This window comes from Cervus elaphus, chromosome X (assembly GCF_910594005.1).
Source record: "Cervus elaphus chromosome X, mCerEla1.1, whole genome shotgun sequence".
Classification (NCBI taxonomy): Eukaryota; Metazoa; Chordata; class Mammalia; order Artiodactyla; family Cervidae; genus Cervus; species Cervus elaphus.
Window position 1 is genome coordinate 77111035 of NC_057848.1, and position 17333 is coordinate 77128367.

The 17333-nt window shown below is 39.4% G+C and overlaps 1 protein-coding gene across 1 annotated transcript; it reads left to right on the forward strand.

Annotated features, from left to right (window-relative positions):
• Positions 1–784: 784 nt before the first annotated feature.
• LOC122689814 (heat shock transcription factor, Y-linked-like) lies at positions 785–15807 on the forward strand. Its single transcript, XM_043896567.1, has 2 exons — positions 785–1297; positions 15121–15807. Exons 1-2 carry the CDS (start codon positions 785–787, stop codon positions 15805–15807), a joined length of 1200 nt encoding a protein of 399 aa, XP_043752502.1.
• Positions 15808–17333: the final 1526 nt, after the last annotated feature.

The window sequence follows — 17333 nt, forward strand, 5'->3', positions numbered from 1 at the left end:
ATAATATTCTGAGCAATATCCTGTGCACAGTTTTAGAGATGCTAAAGCCCTAACCAGGCTGAAATTTAAGTACATAGACCACATAGTAGATGGAACCAGCCGGTCAATGATGTTGTCTCCCAATATCCTCAGTAACAGGCCATAGTAGAATGTCCTAAAACTGATCACACACCCCATGGCCTACCCTGACTCTGTCGTTAAATCCTTCCCCTGAAAGCATTTGGGGAGTGTGGGTCTTTTAATCACCAGCTGCTAGGACGCCTTATTTGGTCCTACAATAAACATTACACTTGCTTTCACTGCAATGCACAATCAGTTGACTGACTTTATTGCACAGAAGCGAGCAGACCCAAGTTTGGTTTGGTAACAGTACTGAATGCTAAGAATGTGTATATAGAAGAGTGATGAATCACTTTTGTTTCAGGAACCAAGTAGATTTATTGATGTGAGTTTTCTGTGTAAATATTCTTTAGGAATGAGATTTTGCAGGTTTCACATTTTTGGTTACTATTTATGTAAGCAGCCTGTATTTAAGTTGATACAGAAGTAGACACTGGTTGAACATTACCCTTCAATTGCTAGGAGACCAGTGACTTTGTGATGTCACAGCTACCCTTCAATTGCTAGGAGACCAGTGACTTTGTGATGTCACAGCTTTTTGACTTTGAGAACCACTGTGATGGTCTAGAAAGTTTATCCCTGTAGGCCAGCCAGGCAGCATTTGAAGTTGTGGAGTGTAAAATCAGACAGATAAGAAAAGTATCTGAGGAAATATTTCTTTGAGATGGCACATTTTTCTTCAGAATTTCAAGATGTGCTTCCTAGAGATGAATCAACTGGTTCAGAAACCACCATTAGATCCCCTTTGTGTGATTACACACATACTGAGGACTCAGTTTTGAGATCTATCATTGAAGAAGCAGCCTTTCAGGCTTTGTTTGAGGAAGTAGTGTTAAAAATGCCACGTTACATATTTTCTGTCTCTGAAACAGATGAATTGAACGATTTTCTTTCACTCAATTTTCCTCAAAAACTTTGGAAGATAGTTGAAAGTGATCAGTTTAAATCTATTTGGTGGGATGAGAGTGGCACTTCTATAGTGATCAATGAAGAAGTCTTCAAGAAAGAAGTCTTAGAAAGAAAGGCCCCTTTCAGAATATTTGAAACTCGTAGTGTGAAAAGTATAGTTCGACAGCTTAACCTTTATGGGTTTAGAAAAAAGCAACAAACTTTTCAAAGATCTGCTTCACTAGCTGACTTTCTGGAAGAAGAAAACAATGTCTCTGTTTTGAGCAAGGTATTCCAAACTTTTCACTTATTATTGGCAATATGTAAGATTAAATCATGTAACCTAGAAAGCATGTTCACATATGTAGCTAAAACTGAATTTAAAATTGAGATAACAAACTGTTGAAAAGCTTTATTTTTTGAAGTTGAGAACAGCTAGAGGTTAAAATATTTGATATTTAACAAACATTCCTAGCAATGAATGAAACCGGATACAAGTCCTGAAGCTAATTAAAGTGGGATTGACTATATATGTTTACAACATATTTTTACTTGGTATTTACTGTATATGTTTACAACATATTTTTACTTGAGGATCATAATTGCTTCTAACATGTAAGGTTTTTTTTTTTTTCTAGTGCTTATGCTTTCATGGTTTTTAAACCATATTTTAAATTTTAATTGGAGGCTAATTACATTAGAATATTGTAGTGGTTTTGCCATACATGACACGAATCAGCCATGGATGTACATGTGTTCACCATCCTGAACCCCTCTCTCACCTCCTTACCCATCCCATCCCCCTGGGTCATCCCAGTGCACCAGCAATGAGCACCATGTCTCATGCTTTGAACCTAGACTGGCGATCTGTTTCATATATGTTAATATACATATTTTGATGCTATTCTCTCAATTCATCCCACCCTTGCCTTCTCCCACAGAGTCGAAAAGACTGTTCTTTACGTGTGTGTCTCTTTTGCTGTCTCACATATAAGGTTATCGTTACCATCTTTCTAAATTGCACATATATGCTTTGGTATACTGTATTGGTGTTTTTCTTTCTGGCTTAATTCACTCTAAGGCTCCAGTTTCATCCACCTCATTAGAACTGATTCAAATGTATTCTTTATAATGGCTGAGTAGTATTCCATTGTGTACATGTACTACTGTTTTCTTATCCACTAGTCTGCTGATGGAAATCTAGGTTGCTTCCATGTCCTGGCTATTATAAACAGTCCTGTCATGAACATTTGGGTACAAGTGTCTCTTTCGGTTCTGGTTTCCTCGGTGTGTATGCCCAGCAGTGGGATTGCTGGGTCATATGGCAGTTCTATTTCCAGTTTTTAAAGGAATCTCCACACTGTTCTCCAGAGTGGCTGTACTAGTTTGCATTCCCCCCAACAGTGTGAGAGTGTTCCCTTTTCTCCACAGCCTCTCCAGCATTTATTGTTTGTAGACTTTTGGATAGCAGTCATTCTGATTGATGTAAGATGGTACCTCATTGTGGTTTTGATTTGCATTTCTCTGATAAAGTGTGATGTTGAGCATCTTTTCACGTGTTTGTTAGCCATCTGTATGTCTTCTTTGGAGAAATGTCTGTTTAGTTCTTTATCCCATTTTTTGATTAGGTCATTTATATATCATATCTGGAATTGAGCTGCAAGAGTTGCTTGCATATTTTTGACATTAATTCTTTGCAGTTGCTTCATTTGCTATTATTTCCTCCCATTCTGAAGGCTGTCTTTTCACCTTGCTTATAGTTTCCTTCGTTGTGCAAAAGCTTTTCAGTTTAATTAGGTCCTATTTGTTTATTTTTGCTTTTATATCCATTACTATTGGAGGTGGGTCATAGAGGGTCCTGCTGTGATTTATGTTAGAGTGTGTTTTGCCTATGTTTTCCTCTAGCAGTTTTATAGTTTCTGGTCTTACGTTTAAATCTTTCATACATTTTGAGTTTATTTTTGTATGGGGTTAGGAAGTGTTCTAGTTTCATTCTTTTACAAGTGGTTGATCAGTTTTAGCAGCACCACTTGTTAAAGAGGTTGTCTTTTCTCCATTGTATATCCTTGCCTCCTTTGTCAAAGATAAGGTGTCCATAGGTGCATGGATTTATCTCTGGGTTTTCCATTATGTTCCATTGTTCTATATTTGTGTCTTTGTGCCAGTACCATACTGTCTTGATGACTGCAGCTTTGTAATGTAACCTGAAGCCAGGCAGGTTGATTCCTCCAATTCCATTTCTTTCTCAAGATTGCTTTGACTATTCGAGGTTTTTTGTGTTTCCATACAAATTATGAAATTATTTGTTCCAGTTCTGTGACAAATACAATTGGTAGCTTAATAGGGATTGCATTGAATCTATAGATATCTTTGGGTAGTAAACTCATTTTCACTATATTGGTTCTCTGAATCCATGAACATGGTATATTTTGCCATCTATTTGTGTCCTCTATGATTTCTTTCATCAGTGGTTAATAGTTTCTATATATATATGTCTTTTGTTTCCCTAGGTAGATGTATTCCTAAGTATTTTGTTGTTTTCCTTGTAATGGTGGATGGAATTGTTTCCTTAAATTCTCTTTCTGTTTTCTCATTGTTAGTGTATAGGAATGCAAGGGATTTCTGTGTGTTAATTATATACCCTGCAACTTTACTATATTCATTGATTAGATCTAGTAATTTTCTGGTGGAGTCTTTAGGGTTTTCTATGTAGAGGATCATGCCATCTGCACACAGAGTTTTACTTCTTCTTTTCCAATCTGGAATACTTTTATTTGTTTTTCTGCTCTGATTGCTGTAGCCAAAACTTACAAAACTATGTTGTATAATAGTGGCCAGAGTGGGCGCCCATGTCTTGTTCCTTTAGGAACATTTCCTTTAGGGGAAATGCTTTCAATTTTTCACCATTGAGGATAATGTTTGCTGTGGGTTTGTCATATATAGCTTTTATTATGTTGAGGTATGTTCCTCCTATTCCTGCTTTCTGGAGGGTTTTTTTCATAAATGGATGTTGAATTTTGTCAAAGGAATTCTCTGCATCTATTGAGATAATCATATGGTTTTTATTTTTCAATTTGTTAATGTGGTGTATTGCATTGATTAATTTGCGAGTATTAAAGAATAATTTCATCCCTGGTATAAAGCCCAGTTAGTCATGATGTATTATTTTTCAACATGTTGCTGGATTCTGTTTGATAGGATTTTGTTAAACATTTTTGCATGTATGTTCCTCAGTCATATTGGTCTCTAGTTTTCTTTTTTTGTCACATCTTTGTCTGGTATTGGTATTAGGGTGCTGGTGGCCTAATAGAATGAGTTTGGAAGTTTACATTCCTCTGCAATTTTCTGGAAGAGTTTGAGTAGGATAGGTGTTAGCTCTTCTCTAAATTTTTTCAGCTGTGAAGCCATCTGGTCCTGGGCTTTTGTTTACTGAAAGACTTCTGACTACATTTTAGATATCCGTGCTTGTGATGGGTCTGTTACATTTTCCATTTCTTCCTCATTCAGTTTTGGAAAGTTGTACTTTTCTAAGAATTTGTCCATTTCTTCAAGTTGTCCATTTTATTGGCATATAGTTGCTGACAGTAGTTTCTTATGGTCCTTCATTACTGTATAGTGTCTTGTGATTTCTCCATTTTCATTTTAAATTTTTTAAAATTTGATTCTTCTCCCTTTTTAACTTGATGAGTCTGGCCAGTGGTTTGTCAATTTTATTTATCTCCTCAAAGACCCAGCTTTTAGCTTTGTTGATTTTTGCTATAGTCTGTTTTGTTTCTTTTGCATTTATTTCTGCTCTGTTTTATTATTTCTTTCCTTCTACTTACCCTGGAGTTCTTCATTTCCTCCTTTTCTAGTTACTTTAGGTGTAGAGTTAGGTTATTTATCTGACTTTTTCCCCCTTTCTTGAGGTAAGCCTGTATTGCTATGAACCTTCCCCTAAGCACTGCTTTTACAGTGTCCCATAGGTATGCGGTTGTTGAGTTTTCATTTTCATTCGTTTCTATGCATACTTTGATTTCTTTTTTATTTCTTCTGTGATTTTTTGGTTAATCAGAAGCGTGTTGTTCAGCCTCCATATGTTGGAATTTTTAATATTTTTTTCTCCTGCAATTGACATTTAATTGTACTGCATTGTGTCTGGAGATGCTTGGAATGAGCTCAATTTTTTTGAATTTACCAAGGCTAGGTTTCTGGCCCAGGATGTGATCTATCCTGGAGAAGGATCCATGTGCACTTGAGAAAAAAGGTGAAAATCATTGTTTTGTGGTGAAATGTCTTACAGATATCAATTAAGTCTAACTGGTCCATTGTATCATTTAAAGTTTGTGTTTCCTTGTTAATTTTCTGTTTAGCTGACATATCCATATGTGTGAGTGGGATGTCAAGGTCTCCCACTATTATTGCGTTATTGTTAATTTCCCCTTTCATACTTGTTAGCATTTGCCTTACATATTGTGGTGCCCCTTTGTTGGGTGCATATATATTTATAATTTTTATGTCTTCTTCTTGGATTGATGCTTTGAGCATTATGTAGTGTCCTTCTTTGTCTCTTTTCACAGCCTTTATTTTAAAGTCTATTTTATTTGATATGAGTATTGCTACTCCTGCTTTCTTTTTGTCTCTATGTTCATGGAATATCTTTTTCCAACCCTTCACTTTCAGTCAGTATGTGTCCCTTGTTTTGAGGTGGATCTCTTGTAGACAAGATATATAAGGGTCCTGGTTTTGTATCCATTCAGCCAGTCTTTGTCTTTTGGTTGGGGCATTCAACCCATTTACATTGAAGGTAATTATTGATAAGTAAGATCCCATTGCCATTTACTTTGTTATTTTCGGTTTGAGTTTATATATCCTCTCTGTGTTTCCTGTCTAGAAAAGATCCTTTAGCATTTGTTGGAGAGCTGGTTTGATGGTGCTGAATTCTATCAGCTTTTGCTTGTCTGTAAAGCTTTTGATTTCTCCTTCATATTTGAGTGAGATCCTTGCTGGGTATAATAATCTGGGTTGTCGGTTTTTCTCTTTCATTACTTTAAGTGCGTCTTGCCATTCCATTTTGGCCTGAAAAGTTTCTATTGAAAGATCAGCTGCTATCCTTATGGGATCCACTTGTCCCTTATTTGTTGTTTCTCCCTTGCTGCTTTTACTTTTTCCATTTATTTTTATTAGTTGGAGGCTAATTACTTTACAGTACTGTAGTGGTTCTTGCCATTCATTGACATGAATCAGCCACGGATTTACATGTGTTCCCCATCCCAATCCCCTCTCCTGCCTCCCTCTCCATCCCATCCCTCTGGGTCTTCCCAGGGCACCAGACCTGAGCACCCGTCTCATGTATCCAACCTGGGCTGGTGATCTGTTTCACCCTTGATAGTATACTTGTTTCAATACTGTTCTCTCTAAACATCCCACCCTCGCCTTCTCCCACAGAGTCTAAAAGTCTGTTCTATACATCTGTGTCTCTTTTTCTTCTTTGCTTATAGGGTTATCGTTATCATCTTCTAAAATTCCATATATATATGTTAGTATACTGTATTGGTCTTTATCTTCCTGGCTTACTTCACTCTGTATAATGGGCTCCAGTTTCATCCATCTCATTAGAACTGATTCAAATGAATTCTTTTTAATGGCTGAGTAACATTCCATTGTGTATATGTACCACAGCTTCCTTATCCATTCATCTACTGATGGGCATCTAGGTTGTTTCCATGTCCTGGCTATTATAAACAGTGCTGCGATGAACGTAGTGTTACATGTGTCTCTTTCAGATCTGGTTTCTTTGGTGTGTATGCTCAGACGTGGTATTGCTGGGTCATATGGCAGTTCTATTTCCAGTTTTTTAAGGAATCTCCACACTGTTCTCCACAGTGGCTCAGTCTTTATTTTAAAACCTATTTTATCTGATATGAGTATTGCGACTCCTGCTTTCTTTTGGCCTCTATTTGCGTGAAATAATTTTTTCCATCCCTTCACTTTCAGTTGTGAGGTGAGCAGAAGTAATGCAGCTTATATTAGGAGTAGGCCTTCCTACTTAGTAAGATTATCAGGCCACCTGGATACAACCAATTAGCTTTCGCTTAACACTGACCGCTGTTTGCCAATTAGGCACTTAATACTGACCGCTGTTTGCCAATTAGGAAATTAGGAACGGGGAGGAAACCCCCAGGAAAATCCCACGCGTGCTAAAGTTTTGACCAATGAAATTGCTTTGCAAACATGTAACCAATCCGATTCTCACCCTATAAATTTGTGTAACAGCTTGAGCTCCGGGCTCTCTGACCCGCAGCACTGTGTTGGTTGTGGCAGAGAGTCCTGGCTCGAGTCAGAAATAAACTTCCCTTTCTGCGAGTTGCATTGTCTTGGAGGCCTTCTCAATTCCCACTCGGGGATTCAGACATCGGGCATAACACAGTCTGTATGTGTCCCTTGTTTTGAGGTGAGTCTCTTGTAGACAGCATATATAGGGGTCTTGTTTTTGTATCCATTCAGCCAGTCTTTGTCTTTTGGTTGGGGCATTCAGCCCATTTACATTGAAGGTAATTATTTTTTATTTATTTATTTATTTATTTTTTCAGTGGGTTTTGTCATACATTGACATGAATCAGCAATAGATGAAGGTAATTATTGATAGATATGGTCCTGTTGCCATTTACTTTGTTGTTTTGGGTTCGCTTTTATACAACCTTTCTGTGTTTCCTCTCTAGAGAAGATCCTTTAGCATTTGTGGAAGAGCTGGTTTGGTGGTGCTGAATTCTCTCTGCTTTTGCTTGTCTGTAAAGCTTTTGAATTCTCCTTCATATCTGAATGAGATCCTTGCTGGGTACAGTAATCTGGGTTGTAGTTTATTCTCTTTCATTACTTTAAGTATGTCCTGCCATTCCCTTCTGGCCTGAAGAGTTTTATTGATAGATCAGCTGTTATCCTTATGGGAATCCCTTTATGTGTTATTTGTTGTTTCTCCCTTGCTGCTTTTAATATTTGTTCTTTGTGTTTGATCTTTGTTAATTTGATTAATAAGTGTCTTGAGGTGTTTCACCTTGGGTTTATCATGTTTGGGACTCTCTGGGTTTCTAGGACTTGTGTAACTATTTCCTTCCCCATTTTAGGGAAGTTTTCAGCTATTATCTCCTCAAGTATTTTCTCATGGCCTTTCTTCTTGTCTTCTTCTTCTGGGACTCCTATGATTCGTATGTTGGGGCATTTCACATTTCCCAGAGTTCCCCGAGGTTGTCCTCATTTCTTTTGATTCTTTTTTCTTATTTCCTCTCTGCTTCATTTATTTCCACCATTTTATCTTCTACCTCACTTATCCTATCTTCTGCCTCCGTTATTCTACTCTTGGTTCCCTCCAGAGTGTTTTGGATATCATTTATTGCATTATTCATTATATACTGACTCTTTTTTATTTCTTCTAGGTCCTTGTTAAACATTTCTTGTATCTTCTCAATCCTAGTCTCCAGGCTATTTATCTGTAACTCCATTTTGTTTTCAAGATTTTGGATCATTGTTATTATCATTATTATAAATTCTTTTTCAGGTAGATTCCCTATCTCCTCCTCTTTTGTTTGGCTTGGTGGGCATTTTTCATGTTCCTTTACTTGTTGGGTATTTCTATGCCTTTTCATCAGTTTAGATTGCTGTGTTTGGAGTGGCCTTTCTGTGTTCTGGTGGTCTGTGGTTCCTTTTTATTGTGGAGGTTTCTCCCAGTGGGAGGGGTTGGATGATTGACTTGTCAAGGTTTCTTGGTTAGGGAAACTTGTGTCGGTGTTCTGGTGCATGGAGCTGGATTTCTTCTCTCTGGAGTGCAATGGAGTGTCCAGTAGTGAGTTTTGAGATGTGTCTATGTGTTTGGTTTGACTTTGGGTAGCCTGTATGTTGACGCTCAGAGCTATGTTCCTGCGTTGCTGGAGAATTTGCATGGTATGTCTTGCTCTGGAACTTATTGGCTCTTGGGTGGTGGTTGGTTTCAGTGTAGGTATGGAGGCTTTTGGGTGATCTCTTATTACTTAATGTTCCCTGTAGTCAGGAGTTCTTTGGTGTTCTCAGGTTTTGGGCTTAAGTCTCCTGCCTCTGGATTTCAGTCTTACTCTTCCAGTAGCCTCAAGACTTCTCCAACTATACAGCACTGATAATAAAACTTCTCAGTTAATGGTGAAAAGATTCTCCACAGTGAGGGACACCCAGAGAGGTTCACAGAGTTACATGAAGAAGAGGAGATGGAGGAAGGAGATAGAGATAAGCAGGAGGAGAAAAGGGGGGACTCAAGAGGAGAAAGAGAGATCTATGCAGTACTCTCTTCCCTAAGTGTTCTCCATAGTCCAGAACACCCACAGAGATTCACAGAATTGGATTGAGAAGAGAAGGGGAGGGAGGAAATAGAGGTGATCTGGGGGAGAAAATGGAGAGTCAAAAGTGGGAGAGAGTAATCAACACACTCCTGAGTAAAAATGGGTACTGAATATTGGATTCTTAATGTCCAAAATTGATATCAAATACTGAAAAACAAAGATGAAAAATCTAGAGTAGAGGTTAGACTCTTAAAAATACAATATTAACAACAAAAACACAAAAAATTTAAGAAATATATATGAAGTTCACTTTAAAAATAGGGTCTTCTTTTTTTCCCCCAAGGCTAGAGTGAAATGAAAATGAAAATTAAGGAGTAATAGAGGTCTTTAAAAGAAAAATAAAAAAAATATTTAAAAAAATTGTAAAATTATATGAGAATGAAAATGAAAGTTAAGGAGTAATAGAGGACTCTAGAAGTAAATAAGAGAAGAAAAGAAAAAAAGGAAAAAATCAATTAAAAAATTGTAAAAGGCTGATTCATATCAATGTATGACAAAAAAAATAAATAAATAAATAAAAAAGAAAATAAGAGAAAAAAAATAGTAAAAATATATGAAACTGAAAATTAAGGAGTAATGGAGGAGTAATAGAGGACTTTAAAAAAATAAAAGAAAATGAAATTTAAGGAGTAATAGAGGAGTAGTAGGGAATTTTAAAAGAAAATAAAAGAAAAAACTAAAATAAAGGAAGGTTTAAAAAAATTTTAATTAAAAAAAATAGTAAAAATATATGTAGGAATTTCTCTGGAGCTCTTGCTCACAGAGTGGGTTTGGTTCAGTTTCAGACAGCTCCTTGTTCCAGCTTACACTTCTCGATATCTATAGGCTCCTTCTGGTGTTGTCGGTGTTGACCACAGGGATTTTAATCTGTTGCACCAGTCACTTCTGAAGCGGTTCCCTTTGTTTATTTGGCTTCTGTTTGCAGGTCTCTTCTGTGTCTAACTTCCACCCTGACACAAGCGGGCAGAGGTGGTCTCTTGTTTAGGTTTGCTTGTTCAGTCGTGCTGTGGGGAGGGAGGGGCACTGCAGAGAAATGTCACTGGCCTGTGTGGGGAGCAGTCGCAGTATTCCAGCCATACTGGGTTTGTCCCCACTCTCGGCGCATGTGCTTTCCCCGTCTACACTGCTCAGGCTCGAGGCTGCTCTATAGGGAGCGGGCCCTGAGTTGTGTGCGGTTCCAGGTTTTGGGTACTCCACAAAAGCACAGACTGGGTTGGGCCTGTGTTTTGTGCCTTCCCTGGCCCGAGCAGCTCAGGAGGCCAGGATCTTGACGAGCACACTCTCCCTGGGTGCAGTGCACCTTACCCCCTCAGTGGTCCCAGCCTCAGTTTCCACGTGCGCTGGTCCGGTGTGCCTTGTATCTGCTCTGGGGAGCTGGTCTCTAGCTGCAACCCTCCCGGTGGATGTCAACCATCCAGAATCTCAGGAAGTCTTTGGTTAGACACTGTAAGCCTGTTTGCAGCTTGGTAGGGGATGCCGTTTCTGGGGCCGAGTTTGCCCCTTTCCCCTCCCCCCTGTCTCCTGCCTCTGACGGGGGATTGGCCAGTCCACAGCTGGCTAGCTCTTCTCTGGAATTGTTCAGTCTTTCTTTTGTTCTGCGAATGGCTGGCAGTGTGTTTGGTTAGCGTGTTTTTCGCTGGTTAATTTTCTCTCTCTCTCTTGCTATCCCACAGTTTAAGTTGCTATCTCACGTTAGCTCCCTCCAATTGCCCTCAGGGCATTCAGGCCCGGTCCTTACCCTAAGCAATACCGCCCACTCCTCTCTGTTCAGCCCCCACTTGCTGGTGGTGGATGCGAGTGTCTGGGGTACTTTTCTGCTGGGAGTTACTTTTAGGCATGTAATCTGTGGGTTTTATTTATTTTTCCTCCCAGTTAGGTTGCTCTCTGAGATTCGAAAACTTCCCCCAGACCCACCAGTGGGAGGGTTTCCTGGTGTTTGGAAACCTCCTCTATTATGACTCCCTTCCCGGGATGGTTCTCTGTCCCTAGCTCTTTTGTCTCACTTTTTATCTTTTATACTTTGTCCTACCTCGTTTGGAAGACAATGGGCTGCTGTTCTGGGCACCTGATGTCCTCTGATAGCGATCAGAAGTTGTTTTGTGCAGTTTGCTCTTTTGATGAATTTGTAGGGGAGAAATTGGTCTCCCCATCCTATTCCTCTGCCATCTTAGTTCCTCCCCTCTCCCTTGCTGCTTTTAATATTTGCTCTCTCTGTTTGATCTTTGTTAATTTGCTTAATATGTGTCTTGGGGTGTTTTGCCTTGAGTTTATCCTGTTTGGGGCTCTCTGGGTTTCTTGGACTTGGGTGGCTATTTCTTCCCCATTTTAGGGAAGTTTTCAACTATTATCTCCTCAAGTATTTTCTCATGGCCTTTATTTTTGTCTTCTTCTTCTGGTAGTCCTATGATTCAAATGTTGGTGTGTTTAACATTGTCCCAGAGGTCTCTGAGGGTGATTTTATTTCTTTTAATTTTTTTTATTTTTTCCAGTCTGCTTCATTTATTTCTACCATTCTATCTTCTACCTCACTTATCCTATTTACTGCCCCTGTTATTCTACTGTTGGTTCCCTCCAGAGTGTTTTTGATATCATTTATTGCATTATTCCTTATTGATTGACTCTTTTTTATGTCTTCTAGGTCCTTGTTAAACATTTCTTGTATCTTCTCAATCCTTTTCTCCAGGCTGTTTATCTGTAACTCCGTTTTGTTTTCAAGATTTTGGATCAATTTTACTATCAGTATTCTGAATTCTCTTTCAGGTAGATTCCCTATCTCCTCTTCTTTTGTTTGGTTTGTTGGGCATTTATCATGTTCCTTTACCTGCTGATTATTTCTCTGCCTTTCCATCTTGTTTACATTGCTATGTTTGGGGTGGCCTTTCTGTATTCTGGCACTTTGTGGTTCCTCTTTATTGTGGCTCTTTCTCGCTGTGGATCGGGTTGGTCGGGTGGCTTGTCAAGGTTTCCTGGTTAGGGAGGCTTGCTTCGGTGTTCTAATGGGTGGAGCTGGATTTCTTCTCTCTGGAGTGCAATGAGGTGTCCAGTAGTGAATTTTGAGATGTCTATGGGTTTGGTGTGACTTTGGGCAGTCTGTATATTGAAGCTCAGGGCTACGTTCCTGCATTGCTGGTATGTCTCATTCTGGAACTTGCTGGCCCTTGGGTGGTGCTTGGTATCAGTGTAGGTATGGAGTCTTTTGGATGAGCTTTTATCATTTAATGTACCCTGGAGTCAGGGGTTATTTGGTGTTCTCAGGTTTTGGAGTTAAACCTCCTCCTTCTGGTTTTCAGTCTTATTCTTACAGTTGCCGCAAGACTTCTCCACCTATACAGCACTGATGATAAAACATCTAGGTTAATGATGAAAAGCTTCTCCACAGTGAGGGACACCCGGAGAGGTTCACAGAGTAACATGGAGATGAGAAGAGGGAAGAGGGAGATAGAGGTAGATAGGGAGATAGAGATAGAGGAAGAGGAGATAGAGATAGAGATAAAGGACTCAAAAGGGGAGAGAGAAAGCTATCCAGTAATCAATTCTCTATGTACTCTCCACAGTCTGGGCACCTCAGAGGGGTTAACAGTTACACAGCGATGAGAAGAGGGAGGAAGGAGACAGAGGTGACCAGGAAGAGAAAAGGGGGTGTCAAAAGGAGAGAGACAGATCCGGCCAGTAATCAGTTACCTAAGTGTTCTCCACAGTCTGGAACACACAAAATGATTCACATAGTTCGGTAGAGATGAGAAGGGGGAGGCAAGAGATAGAGGCGACCTGGTGGAGAAAAAGGAGAGTTAAAAGGAGAAGAGAGCAATCAAGGCTGTAATCACACTCCCAAGTTAAAATGGGTACTGAAGATTGGGTTCTTAAAGGCACAAAATTGATAATAAATACCAAAAAGCAAAGATTAAAAATCTAGAGTAGAGGTTAGACTCTCAAAAATGCAGTATTAAAAAAAAGTCACAAAAATTATAAAATATATATATGAAGTTTGCTTCAAAAATAGGGTCTTTTTTGGCAAGGTAATAGTAGGTTATAAAAATGAAAATTAGGGAGTAATAGAGGACTCTAATAACTTAAATAATGGTAAAAGTAAAAATATATCTAGGAATTTCTCTGGAGCTGTTGCAGGCAGTGTGGGGTCAGTTCAGTTTCAGATAGTCCCTTGATCTGGTTTATACTTCTCAAGACCTATAGGCCCCTTCCAATGCAGTCGGTGCTAACTACAGGGTTTTAATCTGTTGCACCTATAACTTCCAGAGTGGTTCCCTCTGTTTATTTTAGTTTCTTCTATTTGCTGGTCTCTTCAGTGTCTAATTTCCACCCTGACACAAGGGGGCAAAAGTGGTCACTATTTAGGCTCACTTGTTCAGTCGTGCTGTGGGGAGGGAGGAACACTGTAAAGAAATATCACTGGCGTCGGAAATGCTCGAAGACTCGGCCGCACTGGGTTTGCCCCAGCTCAGGGTGCGTGCACTTTCCCAGTTTATACTTCTCAGGATCTATGTTGCTTCTGCTAGTGCACTGTCTGAAGCGGGCCCTGGGTTGTGTGCACTTCCCAGGTCTAAGCCACTCAGGTAAGGTTCTCGGGTACTCCACAAAGGCGTGGACTCAGTTGGGCCTGTGTTTTGTGCCCTTCCCAGGTCCCAGCAGCTCAGGCGTCCAGGTGCTTCTAGTAGTCTCCCCAGTTGGGGGGTGCATCTTATCACCTCCCTGGTCCCAGCCGCTTGGATTCCTGGTGGCAGCGGGTGTGCCTGTCTCAGGTGTGCTGTGTGTCTCTTCTGGGGAACTGATCTCTGGCCGTGACCCTCCCGGCTGATGTCAACCATCCAGAATCCCAAGAAGTCTTGGTTAGCAACTGGGTGCCTGCTTGCAGTTTGGTAGAGGATGCCTCCCTGGGACCGATATTGCCCCTTTCCGGCTCTAGCTGCCCCTGCTTGCCTCCCCGTCTCCAGGGGTGATGGGATGGTCTGCAGCCGGCTAGCTCTCCTCTGGTATTTGCTCAGTCCTTTGTTCTGTGAGCGGGCCCCACTGTGCCTTAGGTTAGGGCTTTTCATGGGATAGTTCTCTCTGACTCTCTCTCTCTCTCTGGCTATCCCACAGTTGTGGTTGCTATCTGATGTTAGTTCCCTCAGATGCCTCGGGCAGTTCAGGCCCTGTCCTTACCCTAAGCAATGCAGCCTGCACCTCCCTGTTCAGCCCACACTTGCTGGTGGCAGATACGAGCACTGGGAGTTGCCTTTAGGCATGTAATCTGTGGGTTTTATTTATTTATTTATTTTTCTCCTAGTTATGTAGCCCTCTGAGATTCCAACATTCTCCACAGACACACTGGTGAGAGTGTTTCATAATGTTTGGAAACTTCTCCTTTTTTAAGACTCCCTTCCTGGGACAGATCTCCTTCCCTACATCTTTTGTGTCTCTTTTTATCTTTTATATTTTGTCCTAACTTCTTTCAAAGACAATGGGCTGCCATTCTGGGGGCTTGATGTCTTCTGCCAGCATTCAGAAGTTGTTTTGTGGAATTTGCTCAGCTTTCAAATGTTCTTTCAAAGAATTTGTGGGGGAGAAAGTGGTCTCCCCATCTTATTCTTCTGCCATCTTCAGAACGCCTCTCTCTAACATGTAAGATGTTAAAACTACTAATGGAGGTATTTTATTTGATGCTATTTCATTTGTATCATTAAAAGAGTAAATGCTTATAGTTTAGTTTTGCTTGTCAGTTTTACCTTGGTTTATAAAGAAACTAAATAATTTTCTCCTTTGATTTTAGATACAGATCTATCATAATCCAAATTTCAAAAGAGGCTATCCCCAACTTTTACTAAGACTGAAAAGAAGAGTTGGGATTAAAAATGTCTCTCCAATATCTTCATTAGTTCCAGATTACAAGAAGAAGCATGTTAAAGCATGGGGCAACATAGATGATCGTAACTCTAATTTTCTTCCTGAAACTAGCGGGGAGAGTGCATTTTCAGCCTCGACAAGTTTAAGTGTGCCTTTCATACGGAAGCCTTATACCAGGCAGACAGTCGCTAATAGAAGTGCCCTAGCTCCGTGTGATTTTCCTTCCCCATCATCAATATCAGTTAGACAAACAGAACAGATTGTGATAGATCAACCTGCTGTTTTAAATCAGTTGAGCATTTTAAATTGGCACTCACATAGCAGCTACACTCAAGCAAATGGCCTCATTGACAACGTTACTACTACAATTACTTCTATTTCTCAGAACCACATCATATCTCCATTACAGAGCAGTTATTTTGGACTGATGGTGGAGCCTTCTAAATTTCCAGTTAGGTACAGCAATATGTCAGCCTATCACAGTCCTTTTCCTAACCTGCAACAGAGAGGCAACTCATGGTCCCCAGTGCCAAGGATCCGTGATACATCTGCCTCCTCTCTTTCAAAGTCAACTCATCAAAAATCTTCATTATATGAAAACTGTCCTAATTAAAACTGATCTATCAAATATGTGTCAGATTATGCAGCATAATGAAGATTAAAATTTATGGTGGGAGACGTCAACAAATTCCTACAATTCTCATATTTGAACAATAAAGTTACATGTTCATCTTCATAGTTTGATTTTCTATTTTGAAACGAGTAAATGGGGCTTTGTTTCAATGTCTGGCTATATTAATGTGTTGTTTTATACACTCTTTAGTTCAAGGAAGCATTCTTTATGCATCCTAGGTAAATGACAGCTAATCAATTGTTTGTAAGCAAGAAAATGAGAACAAAGGGAAAAGAGGTAAAGACTGCAAAACTGATTTCTGAAATCATCCCTGCTGAAGTGAATGGGTGTCTAAATTATGATGGTATGGGAGAAGGAAGGGCTACAAATAAAATAGAAAAATTCAAATACACAGTACATACCTTAGAGTATTCTGAGTTACATCATATTCTATGAGTTACTGGATAGAGTCTTAAGAGGTTAGACAGATTGTTCTCATTATAGAAATTCATTTCACCTATGAAAATATAGATGTTGTAGCATATCCAAAATCATGATTGCCATCATACCATCACTGGGATACCAAAGATAACATGACCTAGTCAATGATTGGCCCATGGTCAGCACAAGATTGGCACTTTACAAGATAGGTATTTTACCTTATAATACAAGGCATTATATAGGGTCATTTTTGCACTGCTCTCCTTAAGGCATGCCTTTATTTCCTCCCACCAAGATTCCACCCTATATTTCCTAGTGCATATTTAGATGTTGCTTATCTGTTCCCACAGAGATGGAATAAGTTCCTTGTGGTGATTGCAGCACCTCAGTATGGTTAACAAATTCTATGAAGATATGATATCTGTTTCCTTTATTGTTTCATTATCTTTCTGTTACACTAGGCTGCTGGAGTTACAATCACACAAACTACTTTCAGTCATGCTAAGCCCCACCTCACAACTTTGCCTCAACTCTTTCTTAGTGTTGGAAGGAACCTCTGTTTGCCCTCCTATCAAGGTAAGCACAGATAACAGGTCTTCAACGTGTTTTACCCTCTTTTCTTTATGTATCTTTCACATCAGCTAAAACGTAGAGCCTGAAAAGGACACATTTAAAGTACTTACTGAATTATTAATAAAGAAATGTAATAACCAATCAAATGCTATATACATTACTCAGCAACATCCCATAACCTGCACTAGCATCACAATTGACCTTTCCTATTTACTGAACATTTTTTCCAAGTTGATAAATATTTATTATATTTAAATGAATATCACATGTGGTAATTCAAATTATAAAGTGATTGCTGCTCTCATGAAGTTTACAGTCTATAAGAGCCCATTCCAAGCATGTTGCTTCAGGCCCCAGTTCCCTAAAATTCAGTAGTAGTTATAGAGATACATATTTAAAAAAAAGGGAATCATTCAATTTAATCATCTAGAAAAGTCATGGAATAAGCAGGAATCAAAATAAATGGTAATCCTTAATATATTTCACAATGAAATATTCTGAGCAGACTGTGC